The 26,613-nt window shown below is 37.0% G+C and overlaps 1 protein-coding gene across 2 annotated transcripts; it reads right to left on the reverse strand.

Moving 5' to 3' along the window:
* Positions 1-3,058: 3,058 nt before the first annotated feature.
* On the reverse strand, positions 3,059-25,932 carry LOC110457781 (protein rolling stone-like). Of its 2 annotated transcripts, XM_021509182.1 has the most exons (5): positions 22,049-22,447; positions 21,467-21,572; positions 10,374-10,599; positions 9,405-9,506; positions 3,059-4,747 (listed from the first exon to the last, which is right to left on the reverse strand). In XM_021509182.1, exons 1-5 carry the CDS (start codon positions 22,066-22,068, stop codon positions 4,278-4,280), a joined length of 924 nt encoding a protein of 307 aa, XP_021364857.1. In that variant the 5' UTR covers positions 22,069-22,447; the 3' UTR covers positions 3,059-4,277. The 2 variants fall into 2 exon arrangements, with proteins under 2 accessions (XP_021364857.1, XP_021364865.1); XM_021509190.1 differs by lacking the exons at positions 21,467-21,572; positions 22,049-22,447 and adding an exon at positions 25,746-25,932.
* Positions 25,933-26,613: the final 681 nt, after the last annotated feature.

Consider the following 26,613-nt stretch of genomic DNA (forward strand, 5'->3'; position numbering starts at 1 on the left):
GTTGATACAACAACTATTTTAAAACCTACAAATGCCTCCCTTACGTTAGCTATTACATAATACTCTTGACCACATAACTGTCGTATTGCAAATTCAATCCAATCAATAAATAGGTGGCATGTGAACCGGAAATACAGGTATGTGAATGGGCGTTTGGGATGGGAACGAACATAAAAGGCACGGGGAAGGGGAGATAAGTCAGATTATTGTTTCTTTAATGTAGTTTATGACGGTGTAAGCAATACGTCATCTGATTTAGATCTAAACACAACTCCTTAAAAGTATTGATTTATCAATTTTAGAATGCAAGTGTACTGGATGGATAAAACTGAAATGCGTCAGCAAATCAACTGTGAAGTAGTTATTCGATCATCTAAAACTGGAACCATCGCCTTAATTGGGTTCTACCAGTGTGTTGTCTTAGCCGAATGGAGCTAAGCAAGTTGTAGTTTGTAAATCCTTCGTTTTGCTATAGTGCAAGATCNCCCCCCCCCCCCCCCCCCAAGACACCATTTTATTTTTCTTAGAGTTGCTTTATACATTGACATTTTAAGACTTTATTCCTTTATCAACATGTTTTATTCTCCGTCATTGCTAGGAATAACACCACCAACGTGTTTATACTGGTCTATTAATGGTAAACGTATGTAACAAAAAGTGTATTACTTGTGTATTTGAAATATACTATTCCTGCTTTTTAAACATTGTATCATTCACGGTTTCGATACATTAGTGTGATATATCAATGTATTTAAATATACGTACTTACCTATGTTTATATATCATACCTTTAATGAGCTGGTACATAATCAGCAATGCTGGTACATATTTAGTACAGTGACATTGATGTTCAATCAGCAATGTTGTAAAAGCATGTACTTTGGGCTGGAGGCGAATAGTATTGAATAAATATTGAACTGAATTAAAGTGAAAGTTTATCATTAAAATACATAACAAATATATCAGCATATGTAAATGTTGAGAATTTCAGAATATGTTTATATCATTATATCTGTTTTTCTAAGGATTAAAACAAACGACACAGTCATATAAGATCTGATCTGTCTTGATAACTGTTGACAACTTCCACCATAATGTCAAGTTGTGGCGATAGGACATGGATGACAGCTTTTAAGATACATAAAATGTAATAAAAGGGTCCAAAACTGAATCTAAAGGGACCTCTGGACATATTTATTTTACTGAAAATTATAACAATTGATAGAAATTGGATTGATCAGTGTTAAGATGACCGTGAGATGCACACAGGTGAATGCACATTCTAAATTGGTTAAAAGATACAACATGCCAAAAATGATCACTCTGTACTTTGCACTTATTTTGTCAATCTAAAACTCACCAGAGATGCTAGGGGCAATAAAGAGGAAAATACATATTGGTCTAAACTACTGTTAAAAAAAAGGCTAAAACTTTATAGAACTCCTGCGAAAAAAATATAACACAGCTAAAGAGTGATATGTGACGAATTTAGATATAACATTACAGATTTAAACTTATTTGTAATAAAGAGTTGATAGCTGGCATATAAGATGTATTACATCTTCTCTCGACAAAACATTATACTGCAGAGAGTCCAACGGCTCATCGTTTTGATAACATACTTGGGTGTGTCCTCCATCGAGGATACTGCGAAAAGATAAGCAGTTAGAGTCTATTTTAAATTTTATCGTTTCTGTAAGCGGATGTATCCTCTTGTATGGTGAACTTACATCGGTGTTTGCATTTCATTTAAGTTTACATGTAAGCAGTTAATTGTATGTGTGTAGGGTTGAGGGCAAAACTTAACTTGTTAAAAGTGTCGATATTTCCGAGAAAAAAACCCGTTAGTCATTAAATAATATCGTTTCTCGTTTTCATGGTTTTTATATGGGTAGTCGGTATTTTACGTATTAAGGTTTCTGTCATTCTTATATTATTAACCAGTGAATATAAATGACTTCGACTTTAAACATATTGTATTAACCAATCCGGTCTAAAAGGGTTTGGTACAAGTTATAACAACTTATGAATTGATCTTCTATCAACAATGCTATCATAAGTTGTTTCAAAGACAGACAATTTTAATTTCGAGAAAGGAGCAAATCAAATTATTATTTTGTAAACCTGTCTAAGTTAAACATAATTCAATGATTCCAATAAAAGCAATTTATTTGTACATGTTTTTTTTAGTAAACCTTATCAGAATTGCAGATTAGAGAAAATCACACAAAGAAACTGATATCATGAATAACATAGCTTTACTATTCGTGTCTCTATCAAAGTTTTTAAATGATTATTATCATTTTGTCTTAGAGACATATTTATTCTTTTGTACATTTAAATATTTACGTTGGGGATATCAATTACCTGTGAATGAAATAAAGTATGGCAGTACTAACTAATAGGTAGGGGAAAGGGGGAGATGACACCGCTGTTGTATTGGTTGATTCAGTTATTTCATTATAAATCGTATTTTATGTATTGTGTATATAAAGGCATCGCCCCAGGATAATTTTAGTAAGTTAACGTCTCCATTAGTGAAACGAAAAAAAAAAAAATTATATATCGTCTCAGATTTCAACATAACATCATGATGTCACAATGAAAACAATAGATTTGTCCATATGTCTATCACTCTGTCTGCTATCTTTTGTGTCATCTTGGTGTCCCTCAGTCATGAATCTTTCCTGCTTTTCTTGTTTCTTTTTCCTTTTCAATTCTCCTCTTTTGATTAAAATTCCGTCTTTGCGTATTGCAGAGTTATCATCTCTTGTGAGCAGGTATTTATTGTTACTTCATTGGTTCGTGTGAGAAAATTACGTCGTTTTCTCAAAAATGTATGACGTTACTCTCACAAACAAATGACGTAACAATCAATACCTGCTCACAAGAGAAGATAACTCTGCAATACGCAAAGACGGAATTGTAGAAGAAGAATATTCTTGGAAAGAGTTGTAGGTAGAACCATGTAAAAAATAGTGTGAATGAACTTGAATACTATACAAAGTATTTATTGGAATGTGACAAAATCTTAAAAATATAAGATGACGTGACCAGATCGTGTTTTCGCCGTTTTATTATGACAATATTTTACATCATTGATCAAGTGACAAAAAACATCTTGAATATTCGTCACGACTTTTTTTTACTTTAGCTCACAGGCAAGTCAACAAACAGAAATAAATATTAAATTCACATGAATCTGAAATACATAGGAAACTGAAGCAATACTCTATATTTTTTTACACTCACCGAGTAGTATCAAGCACGTGTTTTAGAAACCTCATGATTAGAAAAAAGTAGGTGGACACTGTCAACATAAAAAAAATACAGGAACATAACGTTTGATTACCCATAAATAGGGCAATATTTTCATATTCAATTTAAATCATATCCCCCAGAAATACCTCAGCGGTTACAGCAGAATAAAGTAAGAATAGTAAGTATCAGTTAAAAGTTTCATTCATAAATTCAGAAATCGAGAAATTGAACTAAGATAAGGAGACTTAGGTGTTATAGCCGTGAAAATTGTTGACTGACACATGGGAAAACATAAACAAAATTTGTCTTTAAACACAATGAAATAAATAAATATACTTACTCAGGCATGCATTTGACTAAAAGCTGGCATGATGGAATGTATATACAACTGATAAATTATCTTTTTTAGTGATTTTGTACAGAAACGTGTTTATACTGGTCTATTAATGGTAAACGTATGTAACAAAAAGTAGTCTTAGTGATATTTATTTTGCATTTTTCAAATATTAAGCAAAAAATGAACACATCTAAAAAAAAAGCAGCACATGTTGTAAACAATGTTTTAAATAAACTCAACAACAAATCATGATGACGTAAAACGTCCATAATGATGAGATATAAGGTAAGATTACACCATGAATGTTTACAACAACACCACCACACCACAGTACATTAAATCTAGTTACTGTATAACGGGTCATTTTTACGTTAGTTTTATACTTGTATTTTTCGCGGTAGGTTAAAACTTCCAATCTAACATTTCCACTACAATTTCATTCGCTTATATGCATCTTACAAGAATTGTCCTTCCACCGGTAGGTAAAAACTGCGAGAATGACACTCGTTTGCTCTTCACGCGAAAATAACAATCCGTCAATTTAAAGCGTTACACAGTAATATATATGTTTAATCCAAGTGTAGTTTAACCCATTCCCATTCACATCACACACGATCCCTTGTCTTTTAACTCACATATTTGATTGCATTGGTAAAATAATATTCATCATTAAACCCAGTCAGACATCGCCTTTGGCCGAAATGAAAATAGCCTTATGGTGTCCGTTAGACAATATCACTTGATCACTTGGATCAATGTCCGCCTCTTCTGTCTTTTTTAGCATTCCCATTTCTACCTCTGCCTCGTGGGGTAATGGTGGCTGTTTTGATGCCCTCGTACAACTTCTGGCGATGCGCAGTCGCAGACGATATAGTCCGTAGAGAAGCAGATGTATGACGGGACAACATACAAACACGTACATTAATGAAAGGACCAGTGCCGGCACAGGTCGTTCACCCCAGTCTAAAAATGCATATACCGCGTCACCAGAAATCAGCGTATAAACACTGTTGAATATGATATAGACTAAATTGTATATGGCAGGTTGATAAAAGTGCTGAAATTTGATTGGTTTTGCCGTTAAACTGACACACAAGATGACGTAAAGAGCGTTTATACCGTGCTTGTTGATGGACGTAGCTGCCAGTGCTGTGAATAGAGAAAAATATCATTAAGTTTTACGTAATAACAATAGTTTCATTCAAAATAACACGTTGAAGTATGGTGTATATGGGTTTAACATCTTTGCATCTTGGGAAGACATGTCTAATATGATTGTCCGTAGAGAAACAGATGTATGACGGGACAACATACAAACACGAACATTACTGAAATTAAAATGAAAGGTCATCTAAGAGTGACGTCACGCTGTAATATAAGTTGGACTTGTTGGTAATAACCAGAGCTTGAAGTGACAAGACTTACGCCACAACAGAACGTGCATAGATGAGGGAAGGGCAAGATAGCAGAGGGATAGTACACAATGATAACCTCCGATCCCGCAGTTGAAAATGATAACAATGCTATACACAGATACTTACACGAAGACGCTTCATTGTGTTCATGAACGTTATACCGTGGTATGTATCGCCGACAGTGATATTTAGTACTAAGGACATACAAACTCCAAATCAGAGACATCATGACCATCAGTAACTAACGTGTTTTTGTACATGGGGAATCAGCTATTTGCATAACGTTATCATCGGAGAGTGAACCAAATTTAGAGGGAGGTATTTTGTAAGTAAAATTTATTGAAGTTTATATGACAGTACATATTGTTGGGTAGAGTCAGTTCATATGTCGTTTAATTAAATTATCCGGGTCCAAGATTAAATTCAAAATTCCACCTTAAATTTTCGAAAAATATTGATTAAATTAGTTTAGTTCAATAAGATATAATAAAATAATGTAATATTGACAACATTTTGTGTCAATAAATCTGCATTTGAAATGACTTCTTAGATAATGAGGCTTTATTTGACTTCAGTAAAGGACTTTTGACTTAACTTAAAAATGGGACTTTTGATTTGTTTGACTTTAGTATGAGGCGATGATTTGAGTGTGGGCTTCGTTTGATTTGAGTGTGGGCTTCGTTTGATTTGAGTGTGGGACTCGTTTTATTTGAGTATGGGACGTTTGTCTTGTTTGATTTGAGTGTGGGACGTTTGTCTTGTTTGATTTGAGTAGGGGACGTTTGTCTTGTTTGATTTGAGTGTCGGACTCGTATGATTTGAGTATTGGACGTTTGAGATGTGTGACTTGAGTGTCGAAGGTTCGACTTGTTTGACTTGAGTGTGGGACGTTTGACTTGTTTGACTTGAGTGTGGGACGTTTAACTTGTCTGACTTGAGTGTGGGACGTTTGACTTGTCTGACTTGAGTGTGGGACGTTTGACTTGTGTGACTGGAGTGTGGGACGTTTGACTTGTGTGACTTGAGTGTGGAACGTTTGACTTGTGTGACTTGAGTGTCGGAGGTTTTACTTGTCTGACTTGAGTGTGGGACGTTTGACTTGGCGGACTTGAGTGTGGGACGTTTGACTTGTGTGACTTGAGTATGGGACGTTTGACTTGTTTGATTTGAGTGTGGTTCGTTTGTCTTGTTTGATTTGAGTAGGGGACGTTTTTCTTGTCTGACTTGAGTGTGGGACGTTTGCATTGTTTGACTTGAGTTTCGGACGATTGACTTGTGTGACTTGAGTGTGGGGCGGTTGACTTGTGTGACTTGAGTGTGGGACGTTTGAGTTGTGTGACTTGAGTGTGGGACGTTTGACTTGTTTGACTTGAGTGTGGGACGTTTAACTTGTCTGACTTGAGTGTGGGACGTTTGATTTGTCTGACTTGAGTGGGGGACGTTTGACTTGTCTGACTTGAGTGTGGGACGTTTGTCTTGTGTGACTTGAGTGTGGGACGTTTGACTTGCGTGACTTGAGTGTGGGACGTTTGACTTGTGTGATTTGAGTGTTGGCCGTTTGATTTGAGTGTGGGACGTTTGTCTTGTTTGATTTGAGTGTGGGACGTTTGTCTTGTTTGATTTAAGTGTGGGACGTTTGACTTCTCTGACTTGAGTGTGGGACGTTTGCCTTGTCTGACTTGAGTTTAGGACGATTGACTTGTGTGACGTGAGTGTGGGACGTTTGACTTGTCTGACTTGAGTGTGGGACGTTTGAGATGTGTGACTTGAGTGTGGGACGTTTGACTTGTGTTACTTGAGTGTGGGACGTTTGACTTGTCTGACTTGAGTGTGGGATGTTTGACTTGTGTGACTTGAGTGTGGGACGTTTGTCTTGTTTGATTTGAGTAGGGGACGTTTGTCTTGTCTGACTTGAGTGTGGGACGTTTGCCTTGTCTGACTTGAGTTTAGGACGATTGACTTGTGTGACGTGAGTGTGGGACGTTTGACTTGTCTGACTTGAGTGTGGGACGTTTGAGATGTGTGACTTGAGTGTGGGACGTTTGACTTGTGTGATTTGAGTGTTGGCCGTTTGATTTGAGTGTGGGACGTTTGTCTTGTTTGATTTAAGTGTGGGACGTTTGACTTCTCTGACTTGAGTGTGGGACGTTTGCCTTGTCTGACTTGAGTTTAGGACGATTGACTTGTGTGACGTGAGTGTGGGACGTTTGACTTGTCTGACTTGAGCGTGGGACGTTTGACTTGTGTGACTTGAGTGTGGAACGTTTGACTTGTGTGACTTGAGTGTCGGAGGTTTTACTTGTCTGACTTGAGTGTGGGACGTTTGACTTGTGTGACTGGAGTGTGGGACGTTTGTCTTGTTTGATTTGAGTGTGGGACGTTTCAGATGTGTGACTTGAGTGTCGAAGGTTTTACTTGTTTGACTTGAGAGTGGGACGTTTGACTTATGTGATATCAGTGTGGGACGTTTGACTTGTTTGATTTGAGTGTTGGACTCGTTTTATTGAGTATGGGACGTTTGACTTGTGTGACTTGAGTGTTGGACGTTTGACTTGTGTGACTTGAGTGTGGGACGTTTGACTTGTGTGACTTGAGTGTGGGACGTTTGACCTTTGTGCCTTGAGTGTGGGACATTTGACTTGTGTGACTTGAGTGCGGGACGTTTGACTTGTGTGACTTGAGTGTCGGAGGTTTGACTTGTTTGACTTGAGTGTGGGACGTTTGACTTGTGTGACTTCAGTGTGGGACGTTTGACTTGTGTGACTTGAGTGTGGAACGTTTGACTTGTGTGACTTGAGTGTCGGAGGTTTTACTTGTTTGACATGAGTGTGGGACGTTTGACTTGTGTGACTTCAGTGTGGGACGTTTGACTTGTTTGACTTGAGTGTGGGACGTTTGACTTGTGTGACTTGAGTGTGGAACGTTTGACTTGTGTGACTTGAGTGTCGGAGGTTTTACTTGTCTGACTTGAGTGTGGGACGTTTGACTTGTGTCACTTGAGTGTGGGACGTTTGACTTGTGTGACTTGAGTGTGGGACGTTTGGCTTGTCTGACTTGGGTGTGGGGCGTTTGACTTGTCTGACTTGAGTGTGGGACGTTTGACTTGTGTGAATTGAGTGTGGGACGTTTGACTTGTGGGAATTGAGTGTCGGATGTTTGATTTGTGTGACTTGAGTGACTTGAGTGTGGGACGTTTGAATTTTGTGACTTCAGTGTGGGACGTTTGACTTGCTTGACTTGAGTGTGGGACGTTTGACTTGTCTGACTTGAGTGTGGGACGTTTGACTTGTTTGACTTGAGTGTGGGACGTTTGACCTGGGTGATTTGAGTGTTGGACGTTTGTCGTGTTTGATTTGAGTAGGGGACGTTTGTGTTGTCTGGCTTGAGTGTGGGACGTTTGCCTTGTGTGAATTGAGTGTGGGACGTTTGAGTGTGACTTGAGTGTGGGACGTTTGAATGGAGCTGGTTGTGGGACGTTTGACTTGTCTGACTTGATTGTGGGACGTTTGACTTGTGTGACTGGAGTGTGGGGCGTTTGTCTTGTTTGATTTGAGTAGGGGAGGTTTGCCTTGCCTGACTTGAGTGTGGGACGTTTGCCTTGTGTGAATTGAGTGTGGGACGTTTGACTTGCTTGACTTGAGTGTTGGACGTTTGACTTGTCTGACTTGATTGTGGGACGTTTGACTTGTGTGACTGGAGGGTGGGACGTTTGTCTTGTTTGATTTGAGTAGGGGAGGTTTGCCTTGCCTGACTTGAGTGTGGGACGTTTGCCTTGTGTGACTTGAGTGTCGGAGGTTTTACTTGTTTGACTGGAGTGTGGGACGTTTGACTTGTGTGAATTGAGTGTGGGACGTTTGACTTTTCTGACTTGAGTGTGGGACGTTTGCATTGTTTGACTTGAGTTTCGGACGATTGACTTGTGTGACTCGAGTGTGGGACGTTTGACTTGTGTGGCTTGAGTATGGGACGTTTGACTTGTTTGATTTGAGTGGGGGACGTTTGTCTTGTCTGACTTGAGTGTGGGACGATTGACTTGTCTGACTTGAGTGTGGGCCGTTTGACTTGTGTGACGTGAGTGTCGGAGGGTTTACTTGTTTGACTTGAGTGTGGGTTGTGTGACTGGAGTGTGGGACGTTTGTCTTGTTTGATTTGAGTGTGGGACGTTTGAGATGTGTGGCTTCAGTGTCGGAGGTTTGACTTGTTTGACTTGAGTGTGGGACGTTTGACTTGTGTGACGTGAGTGTCGGAGGTTTTACTTGTTTGACTTGAGTGTGGGACGTTTTACTTGTGTCACTTGAGTGTGGGACGTTTGACTTGTGTGACTTGAGTGTCGGAGATTTTACTTGTTTAAGGTGAGTGTCGGACATTTGTTTGTGCCCGTTGTTACGTACATTTCGCCAGTAAAATCCAGTACGTTAGTGTCAGCAGTATCGCCGACGTGTTCATCAGGTTGAAGATCACCCAGTTCACCTTCATGTACCACGGCATTTCCTCTGAAATAATAATAGTAACAGTCTTACTGCATTGTTTTAGTATTTTAGCGGTGATGACAGCTACGATCTGATGTACTTAATAGTCGACAACGGTTAATTATTGGTTAACATTGTAATGAAAAGTCTTGTACTCATTTTAAATTATCTTCAAGAAATAAGCGCGTTCAAGTAAAATCAAATTTACGCAGAATGTCAATATGCACAAGGGCAAGACATTCTTTGTTACCAGACTCGGTTTTTGTGAACATTTTTAACTCTTAACTTAAACAAAATTTCCTACATTCCTCTTAGATATTTCATGTTTTGTTGTTTCTAGTGTATAAGTGATCTCTTAACACAAAATTTGCGATGATTCATTTGACATTATCAGGAACTTATTTCGAGAATTCGGTAAAATCTTAAAGTTATTCCTGGGTCTATTTTACCACGTATATGCTTACTTTCTGTTGACATGGACACTTAATATCTGTTTCATCAGACTCGGATACTTCCTTTCTGTTGACATGGACACTTAATATCTATTTCATCAGACTCGGATACTTAATATCTGTTGACATGGACGCTTACTTTCTGTTGAAATGAACACTTAATATCTGTTTCATCAGACTCGGATACTTCCTTTCTGTTGACATGGACACTTAATATCTATTTCATCAGACTCGGATACTTACGTTCTGTTGACATGGATACTTAATATCTGTTGACATGGACACTTAATATCTGTTTCATCAGACTCGGATACTTACGTTCTGTTGACATGGACACTTAATATCTGTTGACATGGACACTTAATATCTGTTGACATGGACACTTATTTTCTGTTGACATTGACACTTAATATCTGTTTCATCAGATTCGGATACTTACCTTCTGTCGTGCCCGACTTATAGAAGAAGATATAGCAGGCGGTGATGAAGTCGATAAAGGAATGGACAGTAATTAGGGTGTAGGACCAGTTGGTGAGGAAGACGAGCCATGAGGCGGGATGCACGTCCCACGTGGCGTTAAAGTAGTAGGCATCATACGCGCACCAGATGAGGTGGAACGCCGTCCAGAACGAGGTCCACACCAGATAGTGTACGGGCCGTCCTACCTGCGGAAGGATAATACAAATTAATCTTGCATCCTAATACCAAAATCGGTAAATCTGCCAGTGAAAAACGAATGTGACCTGTTTCAGACAAAAAAGGCTAACTAACCAACCTAACTGCCTTACAAACATGTAAGAAATATAATGTCAGCGTTGGCGAGAACACCCAATCATGAAAACAGGATGCGAAAAAATCAATGACATGTCGAAATGCAATGTCAGTGTTATCATATGCGACGTAATGATTTGGGGTCTTTCCAGGATGCCTTGCTATAATGTGATTTGTTTATAACATGATTCGACACATCCTATTCCGTCCCACTCATAAATGTATTTACCAGATATATTTCCTGCGATCTTGTTAAGAATTATACTTACTTTTATATATATATATAATGGATAATAGATATTTACATATGTCATAGATTTTGACAATGTATTGATATAAGAATACACTAAACTGATTGTAACGCTAATAAGCAAACAGAAATCATCCTCTGAGTAATTCAAAGTTTAATCAAATATCGCATAAAGACATTAACTATCGCAACATAATAATTGAAGAATGTCCTTCTAAATGACGTATGACAGAAATACTGGTTTCGAAATCCATATAGATTGGCCACAAAGGACATAAAAAGTGACCAACGCTTGTTCTATCTTCATCAGCCATAACCATACGTGTTCATGTTGATGAAATGAAACCCTGCTGTCAGTCCTGTTAGATAAGGAGTTTTAAAAACATGTTGTTCCGGTAACACTATATAGCTGTCACTCTCTGTTTCTGTTAAAATGTTCTCTTTTTACAATTTCTTTCTTTCCTATGATACTATTTTACTTTAAAGCATATTTTTAACTATTCCAATATTTGTCAAATTGTATGAATAAAATTGCGTTCAAGTCCTTTTAATACGTAATGCGTTGGTTATGTATTGAGTAGCATAAGATATACTACAAATAAACATACTTCACTGTTACGACATTTTATTTTGTTAATATATCGTTTATACGACACATAGCGTACGATATCAATTAAGATGTTATATTGTCAAATCGATTTAACACGAAAAAACACCTACACCCTGAAGATGAGAAGTTTTACTGGCAACCAAATATCCGAATATGCAATTTTGTAAGTGAAAGAAACGGATGAGATCTTTTTGAGGAAATCCTATCCAGACTAACTCACCCTTGTCGTCTTTAGCTTCCTTACAAGCTTGAGTTATTAATGTCAATATTTGAAGGACCACCAAACCATTTCTGGGTTTACAAGGCTAGTTTGTAGCAGGATCGGTGTGTACCTCGCAGATAAAAATCATCGAAAAAGAATGCGCAAAAACAAGGGCTTCTTCGTAATTGAGTGGCTTTTCAGTTAGTTTTATTATATGGGACCTAGCTGATTGGGAGATCCATCAGTGTGTCGTTTTGGTACAATATAACTTATTAAACTCTATCTAACACTCCCTGTTTCGTGCCACTCATAAATGCTTTTGTGCAGTATTTATATTTGAAATAGAATTTACTATATTATTTGATTTCTGTTGCTTATTTGCTTATGTTAATCACCTGTATACAAGTCTGGTTTATAGGGAAAGTATAAGCTCTCTTTAATATAGTGACAATATCAGAATATCATCACACATAACGAGATCAAGTGTTTGTGTACATAGTTCAGTCTTATTAGGGCACGTCAAGACTCTATCTGACACATCATTGAATCAGAGATAAAACGGAAGTTGAGAACGGAACGGAACAAGCGCAAATACCGGAAGATCCTCTTGTGAGGTCAGGAACGATTCTGGTAATAATGCGTCTATAATGAGAGTGGAGGGTTCAAACTGCGTGACTATATGATATCTTGACCTTTGTTTCGACAGTTGTCACTATGTGCTGAACTAATCCTAATTCTGTGTGTGTGTGACACCATTACATGACATAGAGGCGGTGTTGACGCAGTTTTGTTTAATCGCCACGTGTTGCTTTCCCTAGACAATAACAGAGGTATCCTTACTGTACTTAGACATTACAGGTACATGTACAACAAGTATACATCATACATTTACATCCCGGAATAATACATGGGGATGTTTTTTTTTACATCGTGTATCTATCTGAGTTCTAAACAAATTATTTTTATCTCTTTACGGCTGATATTAGACGAGGTAATTCAGGACGGAATGTTAGATATCATCAATCGAACACCTATATGCATTTCCCAATGTAAATGCACGCTCAATTTAGCATTCAATTTAACATGTGTTAGACTAGAAGGCTGCAGTTGAACCGAATGTCTAAAACGCCATAACACATGTCATGTATAATGGTAAACGTTACTTAAAATTCCACGGCGATTAACGCCAACTTCTGCTGTACACTTTGTGCACGTCCTGTGAATTAGTTATTACCGTAACTTTGTGGTATGTCGTTATTACTAGGAGGCGTAAAATCCTAACTAAACAAAAACTTAAAATCCATCCTGATCAATAACTGATGGTAACGAAAGACCTTTGAAATATTTTTTAAATAATGAAACATCTTTCTGAACACTATACTACATTTATATCTTAAATTTCATTCACAATAATAATAATTATAATACCTAACTTGGCTGCTGATTTGAGATATTATATCGCCACCAAGATATTTATGTCTAGTCGCCATGATATATAAAACTACAGTAGGATATTTTAGCACTTCTGTTATAGCGAGGGTGCAGACAAATTCATTCTTCGGGAGGGTTCTTATTTAAAACAAGACGAATGCTGCGATGTACGAATCGACGTAAAATGAGAATCAAATGGCTGATGATCATCGATCGGTTTATCATAATATTATAAAATAATGAATCAGCTCTAATCGATAATTAAGGCATATAGAATACCGGTACATCGAACCTTAATGACAGTTTGTGGGAAATAAACATAGATTAAAGCTCAAGTCACGTCAGATTTCAAACAATGTCTCATGGATATCAGTTAGGAAAACGATTAATCTTGACAAGTTAATTTGGCTTAACGATGTTTTCTTATGTATGAGAAACACACATATGTATACATATATGCTCCTATCTGACCCAGTCATTGACAATCCAACATGCTGCATATTATAAACTGTATGCTTTGAGTTGATCTATTTATTGATTTCAAATGAAGCCTTGCTTACGTTACTGGAACATCAAGCGCAAAAAAATAAGAATCATGCTAGGGGTTTTATTGTACAGTTACAAGAACACTTGACTGGAATAGGAATTTCGTTCCATGGTCTATTTTTAGTACACAATGTTTTGTGAAAATGTACAATTAAATGCTTTGAAACATTTATAAAAGAAATCAATACCCGTCTTTCTTTCTCCTCAATGTCACATTGAAGGAATGACTTTGAATATTTTATCGTGACGTTTTAGAATTTACGTATTCATTTAAAATTAAGCATGGTCTGCATACTGCGTCACTTGAGCTCTAGGGGGCGCGTTGTGCAAGAAATACAACCCGACCGAGGTCACACGGGTCAGGAAATTGTTAGGTATATAAGTGTTTTACCTGTCTGTCTATGTGTTACGGACACCGTTGACGTCATCACTATCTGCCGATCCTTATATGACAATCCCTGTAATTGACAGTGAACGTGCACGTATTATCTGCCTTTATTTTTCACCTCGCAATCAATTCTGCCATGTATTGCTATTCTACACAGTGAATATAAACAAACAAGCCGTGAATACAAAATCACGTCTGAGACAATAGCCCCACCGTACGTCGTCATTAAATAAGGAAATTGGACGAATTTTAGTAACTTTATTTTATTAAATAGGCTTTTACAGAATGACAAATACGTTAACCCGATTCTATGCATATTACTTGACTAGATTTGGTATTTCATATTTTTATGAAACCCACACAGTTACGGTAACCTTTTGCTAACTTATAGTAGAGGGTACCAATTGAACTCTTTAAATTTCTATTAAATTAAATTTGATTGATTTACTTGGTATTTTTTGGCAAATTGACAAATGTTTTTATTCTGTTTCACTCAAAACAATGAAGATTTGTGCACGTGTGTGTCAATTTGTCAACGATGTTCCCATACACGTTAAACGATATTGTACAAAAACGGCTTCGATCATGCAATACGAACTGTATTCTCACGGTGTCAGTGCTGCGTTAGGCTATATTTGTTTTAACCGGAACAAAACCTTAAGCTTTAAAATATATACCAAATCATATCTACCACATTAGGTTGTCTTTTAGTTTTGGGGTCAACCCCTAAACATTCGTGTCTCGATCTGCATATTATTCAGTGTACTTAAGCAGGAACGAGACAGATACAATGTCGTTCGACTAATTGGAGATATGACGGAAACAGCACTAAAGTTGCCTGATATTCTTAGTAGAAACATTCCGGTTGTGTAATTCTCGAGACATTCCGAACGGCTGACAAATGATATATTATTAGCAGAATCAACGTTGTTGGTATATGCATATATCCGTAGATACTTGATGAAACGCTGACAAAACAAATAAATCATAATCCCATTAGTAATAAGATAAATAGGAATTCATCTTTGTAAATGACACTTGTAAGCTGAGGCCGTATACTACTCCTTCTGCCTGACACATTCGAATCATAGGTTGTGTCCACTTTAGGTCCTTTACCAGACTGGGCGGACCCCGAGTGTTGGGGAGGACGTCAGGCCAATTAAAGACATTCAGTCATCCACGTAATTATAGTAGCAAAACACGGATATAGGATGGTGTAGCGATACCAAAAGTACCGGAAGTGCAAACAAAGCCTCTGTAATGGTGCACACTAAAACACCGGTTTCGTGTCACTTTGACGGAAATGCAAAAAAAAGGCCCTCGAAAAGGTGAAATCTAACAAAAAAACTGGTAACAGTTATCGTACCACTTCATCATTACAAAATAACACAAATAACATTAATCTCGGGCAAGGTTCGCACTAGGCTAAATGATGTATACATAAGCTACAGATCTATTTACATTCAGCAGAATTTTCCCCATATACTATTGTGGGGCCCGAAAAGGGTGAAGTAAAACCAGACAAATGAAAGGGCAATCTCTCCCTAGTTAAAGCCAGCAATTTGTTTTGGCATAAATATTTGACATATTTCAATCATCAGTTTGCCATAAGTGATCTCAGAAGTATTATAACATTTCCTTTATGTCTTGTTATCAAAATAAACCGTGGAGTTTTATAAACTTATTTCAATGTTCGGGATAAGAAATAGATGAAAGTACGTTATTATCAAGGTGAAACAACGTTTTATTTGCCACGATTTTACTAAAGTCGTTGACACAACTTTGGATAGAGATTGAAGATGAACCCTGTGGTGTTTAGAATACCTAGGCTCTTGTGCACAGTGCCTGCACCATAGTGTGCCAGTGCAGTTTGTAATTTTCTATATATATAACAAGTGTTGATAAGCAAAACTTATAGATCTAGACAAGCTTGTTATCTGTAAATGTGTGCAGTCTACAATCCTCTGATTCTCTACCACTATGTGCCTGTGTCGGGTTGATCAATTTGTAATATATATATATGTGCACCTTGCGCTTGTTTACCTGGATTTGTGCCAAAATCGGTGGCATTGTTTAAATATCGATGATATAATACCAGGTGGCTAATGTAAACATTTCCGTTTTAATCATCGCCAATAACACATGTCGAAACGTGTACCATCGTTTTTGTTTGAATATTCCAGAAGAATATATGAAGATTTTGGTATCAATGATAGCGTTCATACTGAAAGAAATCCCCTTTCACAAAAATATTTCAAATTGAACTGCCTTGCTAACAATAAACTTGTAAGGCTTTGTTCCTCCAAATTTATAAGTTTGGCGTCATTATGGTTTGATTAGTGTCATTCCGCTTGTTTGTTTTCGCTTGATCTGATGCAGTATATTGGTCGGAAAAACGTTGTTCCCATTGACTATTTTTATCACAACAATGACACTACTTGTACGTCCCCTAATCTATGTAAGTCAAATTTATGAACCCCCAACGCGACAAAGATATATGAGCAAATCAACGGCCTACAAACTAAGGTGCAAGTCATAGGAAGTGGCATTATGGAACCGGATGTGCATAACATCTTTAATGGAAGAGACCGAAAGTGGTAGCTGACAATCTGACCCCAATTATATATACGATGCTCTACAAATTAACCTTATAAGAAAATCATCGTAGTTAATTGCTAACTCGGTAATATTTTAAGGAAATTTCCTCAAGCCTTTTTCAATACACATGATGCTTTCAAAAGGAAAGAAATAAGGAAGAGTTGGAGGAATAGGGGTCCATACTGAATCTAGCCAGTTGGCATTTCTAATAGCCTGTCTAATGTTTTAAAAAGCCTATTTAATTATTGTTCTGGTCGGTATTGTTACAGTTACCGATACTGATACATATCTTATCTATATGTTTTCTTTATCATACAATGGTAGGTAGGATAAGTTATTCACGTGTGCGCGCTGGAGGTATATCATAAACTATAGTGGACAAGTCAGGTTAACAAACTGTGTGTCAACACATATCGGGATTCCATCAGCATTACATTGAATTGACAAGGAATCCCGACTACGCTATTTAAGATAGACACGATCACAATAGAAGTTACACGGGGACGTCCATATCGACTCCGATAGTTGCCAATTACAAATCTACTAATCTACAGTACACGGCCTTATTGGGGACATTCTATACAGGTAGTGACCTATACTAATCACGCGTATTTTTATTTAGATTTCCGTGGATCTGATATCCGATATTTGGCACCACGTATAATCTCTGGATTACCACCAACTGTGCAAGGTAATTGCCGAATCGTTGTTTTAGATCCACGTACAAATGGAATTTTTCAGTGCTTAAAAGGAACCTTATACAACGCGTTGGCTAATATTGATAAGACAGTAATTTTATCGTTTTTACATATTGCATCGACTCTTTAAACATTTATATTATCCAGTTTTAATAATTTTGGGTCTGGTCCAATACACGATCTCTCATTACGTTACAGTATTTGCACAGACCTGAATAAAAAATATTCCTGTGAAGTCGGAATTTGTTTTATTTATTCAAGAATTTTCAAGGGTGGTTATTTAAATAAGGTCCATGATGACACCACACCGTGTTTATGTTGTTTATCTCTAGGTGTAGCATTCTTTCTTTGTTTGTAAGAATCTAATAATAAACCTGATATAAACGTGATGTGATACTATTTCCACATAATGCGACACCTTTTACCTTATTAACCTTAAATGTAACACCTTATTTACCATAAATATGGTACCTTATTCACCTTAAATGTAACACCTTATTTACCATAAATATGATACCTTATTCGCCTTAAATGTAACACCTTATTTACCATAAATATGATACCTTATTCACCTTAAATGTAACACATTATTTACCATATATATGATACCTTATTCGCCTTAAAGGTAACACATTATTTACCATAAATATGATACCTTATTCATCTTAAATGTAACACATTTTTCATCTTAAATTTGATACCTTATTTAACTAAAATGAGACACCTTATTCACCTCAAATGTTCTATATTATTCAGGTTAAATGTGACACTTTATTCACCATTAATATGACACTATATTTCTCAATAATGTGACACTTTATCTAAGTGTAATTTAATACTTTATTATACGTTCAGGTTAAATGTGTTTATGACGACACCCTACATAGGACAGTAGGATAGGATTATAGCGTCCTACCTGTGGTAAGGACCGGGTGTTGTACCGTACAGTTTATTTATGTTTATTACATTTTTTACGTCACCCTACATAGGACATTAGGATAGGATTATATCGTACTACCTGTGGTAAGGACAGGGTGTTGTACCGTACAGTTTATTTATGTTTATTACGTGACCCTACATAGGACAGTAGGTTTAGGTTATAGCGTCCTACCTGTGGTAAGGACCGGGTGTTGTACCGTACAGTTTATTAATGTTTACTACGTGACCCTATATAGGATAGAAGGTTTAGATTATAGCGTCCTACCTGTGGTAAGGACCGGGTGTTGTACCGTACAGTATATTTATGTTTATTGCGACACCCTACATAGGATAGAATGTTTAGATTATCGCGTCCTAATTGTGGTAAGGACCGGGTGTTGTACCGTACAGTTTATTTATGTTTGTTACGTGACCCTACATAGGATAGAAGGTTTAGATTATAGCGTCCTACTTGTGGTAAGGATCGGGTGTTGTACCGTACAGTATATTTATGTTTATTGCGACACCCTACATAGGATAGAAGGTTTAGATTATAGCGACCTACTTGTGGTAAGGACCGGGTGTTATACCGTACAGTATATTTATGTTTATTGCGACACCCTACATAGGATAGAAGGTTTAGATTATAGCGTCCTACTTGTGGTAAGGACCGGGTGTTGTACCGTACAGTATATTTATGTTTATTGCGACACCCTACATAGGATAGAAGGTTTAGATTATAGCGTCCTACTTGTGGTAAGGACCGGGTGTTGTACCGTACAGTTTATTTATGTTTATTACGACACCCTACATAGGACAGTAGGTTTACATTATAGCGTCCTACCTGTGGTAAGGACCGGGTGTTGTACCGTACAGTTTATTTATGTTTATTACGACGCCCTACATAGGACAGTAGGTTTAGATTATAGCGACCTACTTGCGGTAAGGACCGGGTGTTGTACCGTACAGTTTATTTATGTTTATTGCGACACCATACATAGGACAGTATGTATAGAATATAGCGTCTTACATGTGGTAAGGATAGAAGGTTGAAGCCTGCTGTAGACTTTTCATTCTACATACATCCCAGTCTGCAACATGGCATAATTTCTTGGACCAGACTAAATATTGCTCTATTGAACTGAATATGGCAACCCTAGTACAGGCTATGACATAAATCATAAGATCTAATGTAATACACTAGAGACTATGACATCCTACCTCAGACCTAATGTAATACACTATAGACTATGACATCCTACCTCAGACCTAATGTAATACACTAGAGACTATGACATCCTACCCCAGACCTAATGTAATACACTATAGACTATGACATCCTACATCAGACCTAATGTAATACCACCATAGACTATGACATCCTATCTTAGACCTAATGTAATTCACTATTGACTATGACATCCTACCTTAGACCTAATGTAATACACTATAGACTATGACATCCTTCCTCAGACCTAATGTAATACACTATAGACTATGACATCCTACCTCAGACCTAATGTAATACCACCATAGACTATGACATCCTATCTTAGACCTAATGTAATACACTATTGACTATGACATCCTACCTTAGACCTAATGTAATACACTAGAGACTATGATGACATCCTACCTTAGACCTAATGTAATACACTAGAGACTATGATGACATCCTACCTTAGACCTAATGTAATACACTATAGACTATGACATCCTACCTTAGACCTAATGTCATACACTAGAGACTATGATGACATCCTACCTTAGACCTAATGTAATACACTATTGACTATGACATCCTACCTTAGACCTAATGTAATACACTAGAGACTATGATGACATCCTACCTCAGACCTAATGTAATACACTATAGACTATGACATCCTACCTCAGCCCTAATGTAATACACTATAGACTATGACACCCTACCTTAGACCTAATGTTATACACTATAGATTATGACATCCTACCTTCGACCTCAAAAACCGGATGTGGTGCCATGTCTCTCGATTTGGTAGAAAATAACCGGTTTCGGGAAATTTTCGGGAGCAAACCACCAATCTCCNGGGGGGGAGTAGGGAGTAGTTAGCCGAAATATGTTTGCATGTTGGATTTTAGGTCTAGAGCTTTTTATGGCAGGACTTGGGGGACACCGCCTAACCTCCACTCTCTCCCCCATCCGGCACTTTGTGTTCGTGTGAGGGTGTTACGGGATATCTTGCAGAATATTTTCACAAATTTTCTGTATACCTTCCCGAAATCCTGATTCCGCATCTGTATATTAATGCCTTCTTATCTAAACCCTTTAAAACGGTCATATTAATATGTTGAACAAATTCTGTATTAATGTGTTGTGTGAATGGGCAATTCCTTGACAAAACACGAATTTAAATTGTGGCTTTGTACCCAAAACCCCCGGACAAAAACCTCATGCCGTCTACCTCACACAGACTATTTACAACGGATAAATAAAGAGTCGGGCACATTGAAAGTTATCAATTGAATTTCATTTGTTATCAAAGTCGGACAACATTGTACAAGTGATTTGTCATATCTGCTATAAGCGAACTACGTCTTGGCGCTTATAATTATTACATTTGTATGTTGGGTGATGAACACGATCGCCATGCTAATTGGTCTTATTGTTAACGTAGAGAGTAACATAAGTACGAGATCGTGTGTATGTTGAACGCGATGGTTTCACGGATACTCTTACGGAAAGCGTTTCCTGTGCTTTCTTGATATGTCGCACGCAAATCTAAGAATATTTCGAAAGATTATTTAATTCCTCTTAAAACAGGATGCAAGCAAAATAATGTTTTCAAATGCTTAATATAATTATTTTCGTATAAACTTTAGCAGAGTACTTGATTATAAAAGGGCCGGGTTCACAATCTACGATAAAATCGGTTTAATGTTCCTTTTAAAGATTAATTTTCCCATCCATCAGAGCATTACAAGTTGATCACGAAAGTTTTCAATGATTTCTATGTGCACTTCAAAATAATAATTGAACTGAAGGAATATCACGTCTGTATTACTAGTGGGGGCGTATATAAGTAATATATTAGGACAACGCCTGCGGGCAGGTATAAAAAAATACAGGCACATTCTTACCTGTAATGTTACGAAGTCTTTCGGTTGCTTATGCTCCAAGCCGAACTTTCGGAGACGAAACTGTTCCCGGTTACAACACATGCTTAGTCCAGCATTGGATTTCTTACTACAACGTACACAGAACACGTGTTGTTCGTTTTAAATCCCACACACAAATCAGATTGAAGAATTTAAATTGATGCTTAACGTCCTTACAACGAAGCTTGCTCATGTACAACTAATGTGAAGTGAATAAGTTAAACGTATATACACATATACACACACGTATTTGATTTACGTTTAATGCACAGAGTGGGTCTTAGGTTAACGACAAGCCCCATTGGTTGGTATTGAAGGGCTGTGGAGACGATATTCAACCAATGCTACGAAATGTATAGTTAACATTCAAAATTACCTTGTTAATGGATTAAATTTCCTTAAAAGGCAACGTTAAACGAACACTCTGATTATGTTAATTCATAGTCATTAAAAAACAAATAAATCACAGTCGTTAGCATACCTACAAATTAGTGTTCAACATAGCATGAATCGATCAAGATTAGATCGGACTCAAACAGCGAAGGGAACTTTTTTAATGCGTACCTTTCGACTGGTTGCTGCATTTCTATTCACAAACGTACGGAGACAAGAGGAAACCTTTCGGAGACGTCCCGAGACTAGAGGATACAGGGGTTCGAAGGTCAGGCGTGCACGTGCTGGTTAGGGCACACATATGTCCTCCTTACGTGCAATATAACCAAGGGAAAAGTATAACGGCTGGAACAAGTCCGAATACTTTACGATGTACGTTTTGGTTTTATGTAAACAATATTACTGTGTTGTATATGTATCGCGTACTCGAAAATACATAAATGCAAGTTTCGAGTAGGCCTGTACGAAGGGTCGGTCAACCCTCATCTGTTTTAATAAATACACAAGTATATATTCAGCGAGATCTCGGTATGACACTCATAATGAATAGCATATGATAATATACATATAATGTGTGTATCTGTCATACACTTATACAGGTTAGTGACGTACAAGTAACTGTCTACTTCACACGTTAAAATGGTCATCTTGGTGCATCTAATCCTTAAATAGTTTAGATCGACCTTTTAAACACTTCACGTATGATTGAATTTGATAGGTTAAGTCGAACTTTAACATTTGTAATAAATACGGGTCTCTGACCGTCTGTAAGTGTATGATGACCGCTGAAATAAAAATGATCAATGAATGGTTCAGGTCGACCTTTAGCATTCCGGTCGTATATAAATGACTTACGTCAATAAGGATGTGTCAAACGGTTAAATTTGACCATCGTTTTTTTAATATCCCTCTAATAGTTAATATATCTGAACAAGTCGGAAAATAATACAATATAGCTAATACTTCCGTACAATATTGCGATACAAAACAAAAATGTCCGTTTCACATGCATATATCATACAGACGGTTATACCAATAACTCAGTATCTTAGAGACATTGAACACGTGCCTTCTGCCCGCGCCAGGCACGCGCATATTTTGCGCAAGAAACTATGTAATAAAAAGTAAGACAAGTGGTTATGTTCCCGACTCAGGAATGCTAGCGTCTCTTTTTATCACTGGCATCATTCATAGGTGGCTTCTTTAGGATTCTTGTGACGTCATGTTTTCCCAGGCTCATCAAATCAATGGATACGTCAGAACGGGCGTTAAATATAGAACATGTAAAGGTAGGCAATTTTTTGAATGTACTAGCGTCATTTCTTACTTACTTCAGGACTTAACAACAATAACATCTGAAACAGTATGCCAAGTTACACTGTAAGCATTGCAATACTCTGACGTATTTACATTTGTATTCAAATCGCATAATATGTTTTCCAAACATATATTACAGTGTATTTGCATTAAAATCCATATCATCTGAATCCCTGTGTTATTTACATAGAGACAAACCAATATTATATCCGTACAATACAATTATAGTATACACACAAAAAATAACTTTGAATACCACGAAATACTGCGGTTAAAATCCAAATCACAAGTTTTCTGAATGCAGTAGTATCGTTTGATTGCAAAAGTATATTTTGGAATACAACTCACATTTTTTTACTGTAAAATATTGAATACTGCAACACTTATGATACAAAGTGAAAAGTCTAACTGAAATATAACCTCACTCGTCTTATTGGCATATACGTCATCTTGGGAATATATTGGTAAAATTTTAAGTAAGCTTAAAAATTTAGAAGAAACCGGCGTTTTTACTTACATAAGAGATGTAATCGAATTGTTTTTGTTGGTATTGACAACGTTCGATGTCTATATTCAACACAAAATCAAAGTCTGGAACTTGAAAACATTTTTTTTCATTATGTATAATTTGCAATTCATCAGTCCAATATCGAAACGAGTGATCATATGTTTAGCCTACTACATTTTTTCATTACATCACATCACTTAATGATCTGATATCATGTTTCATTTTACATAACACAATCGATGCGGCCTTTAAGAGAAACAACAACTTGTATTTTAGTAGGATCGCAGTGAAAATGGCGGCCACTGCCAATTAAAAAATGAAATTAACAAGGAAAACGTCCCCGAAACAGCACTATTAGATCACACAGATCACCGTAACATGAAAACAATCAACATGTTTAACCACATGAGTGACCGTCAGTACAATCGTATGGCAAGATTCTGTTCGTCTCTGCGGCAAGTCTGTTATTCTAAGGCAGTGTGGACACTTCTTTTGGACAATCTCGTCAGTGATTCATTAAACATCAGGATTAATTCCAAATGATATTTGGTCATCAGCCGTGTAAATCAGTGACTGAGCTCGATCGTAACAAATAAAATGGGGTGACGTAAGTGTGACGTCAAAGCTACCGCCAAAATTTCGCGCCAGAATTTGAAATAACAAGTGTTATCACGTGGCTTAACAAAAAAAACTGATTTTGATCGTAAGTGAATTGGCAATGAATATAATGGTTAGATGCAAAAAACCTTTGAAGGAGAATTTAAGAAATGTTGATGTTTGAAAATATATTTTAGGTAGTCTTTATTATTTATGCGCATAAACGAACATGTTGTATGATGGTAAACGATTTCGTTGTGTATAAGAAGCAGGTCTTTCTTCAGAGTATTGAACTCGGAAAACCCTACAGAACACGCACGTTTGAGAGTCACGTGAAAAGGAATCGGATGCAATCCGCTTTTCGATTCGATTGACAATTATGTAGCTCATCAAAAACCAAAACTATGATCTTCAGGCCCTCGCAGAATTCAAATTAACTCGTTTCCTAAATGCCGACTATGCCGTATAAAACGGAAACTCGTTGGATGTTCTTCATTTCTGTATTTCATCCAATAAAACTCTTTTTGAAATTTCCTCAGAATTTTGACCGAAATACATTTTAGACACCTACGATCAGTTGATAATCGTTTTTAATATAGATTTTTAGCATTTTATGATAAATCAATCTATATTTCCCCTCAGAAGAGCGTTTGATGACGTCACCGATGACAACGTCACTATTTTGTCATGAATATTAATAACCAGAACAAGGTTTTTTCTCCACACGACAGAAAAGAACAGCTTCTCCTGTTACTCATTATCATAGAAATAAATCAAAACTTCGTGAAGCAAACATAGGAGATTTGAAACAAAGGTTACAACTGAAAATCTTGGTGGGGTTTACACAAATTTTCAAAATACCATTTATAAAAGAATACATTCTGTGTGTGTGTGTGCTTTACGGTCCCAGATGATCGTAGTTGATCCTTTTCAATATAACTTTAGCTTTGAATTTATTCATTAATTATTTTTTTTGAAAATATGCTCGATTGAAGTTTTTACAAGGCCTTTGAACATACGGGCACTGGATTTTGATCATCCGGGCACTGGGCTCTGACAATGACAGTTCCAGACATTGTTTTACCTATATATACTCTATAATGTGTATGTGCAGACGGTCCGCACTAACTGCATCGAAACAGTCGTATTGCAATTATTGTGTTAACGAAGAGACGGCATACTGACGATATGTGTACCGCGAGGGATAGAACACGTCAGGGATTTGTCACATGGTACATTAGCACACACATAACAACTAGGTACTGAGACCGTGTGTGTGTGCAATGTACGTGATACAAAATTCATGTCGAAAAATACCGGTATTCAAACATGTTTCTTCCTTCTGAAAGATGCATTGTCCTATACATAATCGACATTTTATAAAAAAAAACACACTTGATATTTAGTTATTTTAGATAAAGTGATTTGAGTTTAAAAAACACTTACCAATATATCTCTTCCACGTAATGCTCTACACATGTAGCGTCGTACCTGCGACCACACACCTATATATAGCACCTGGCCTGTCACACCTGACACTTATAAGTCACCCTCTGTCATCCGAACGTCCTTAACGTTGTCAGACCAAGATCTGTCTTCACGCCGATATGCCTACTTCATACTGTACATCTCCCTTCGTTACTCCCGTCTATACACAGCGGGGCTACCAATTCTAGCATTTGTCTCGGCAGAAACGTTATACAGGAAAGAACTTAACAGCATCACACGTGTAACAATGATTCATGCTAATAGTGACTTTGTGAATGAGAATATTACCGATATGAACAAAACACTCTCTTATCCTAAATGTCATTTATTTATTCATTTGTTTAAGGAACCAGTTTTGAGTAATTCATCAAAAACAGACCTACGTGTACAGCATTTTACAGATTATTTATGTGTATTATAATTATGTACAATCTCGTCTTGAACCTCATCATACGTGTCCTAGAGAAACGACTGAAAAAAGGGAGAAAATTAATACCAATACGTCGATGAACTAACACTGATCGAGTTCTTTCCCTTGATTTACTACTTTGGCGTGCAATTATTTTAGCAGTGTGGTCTGGGCTTATTTTTGATTAGCCTCATCAGTCTCGGCCATCACAATTTTAATGAATCACAGCTAATACGCATCTTTACAAAATTATTGCGTTTGTGCAAATGAAATCAATTCTAAGACATCCTGATTAAGATAAATGGTCAACTTGCATTGATAATGTATTCCACAGTTCGTTTATGTTATACATCTAAGTATGATCAACTTGCATTGATATCGTAATCCCCAGTTCGTCTATGTTATGGATATTGTAAT

Source organism: Mizuhopecten yessoensis, unplaced genomic scaffold (assembly GCF_002113885.1).
Source record: "Mizuhopecten yessoensis strain PY_sf001 unplaced genomic scaffold, ASM211388v2 scaffold1171, whole genome shotgun sequence".
NCBI classification, from domain to species: Eukaryota; Metazoa; Mollusca; class Bivalvia; order Pectinida; family Pectinidae; genus Mizuhopecten; species Mizuhopecten yessoensis.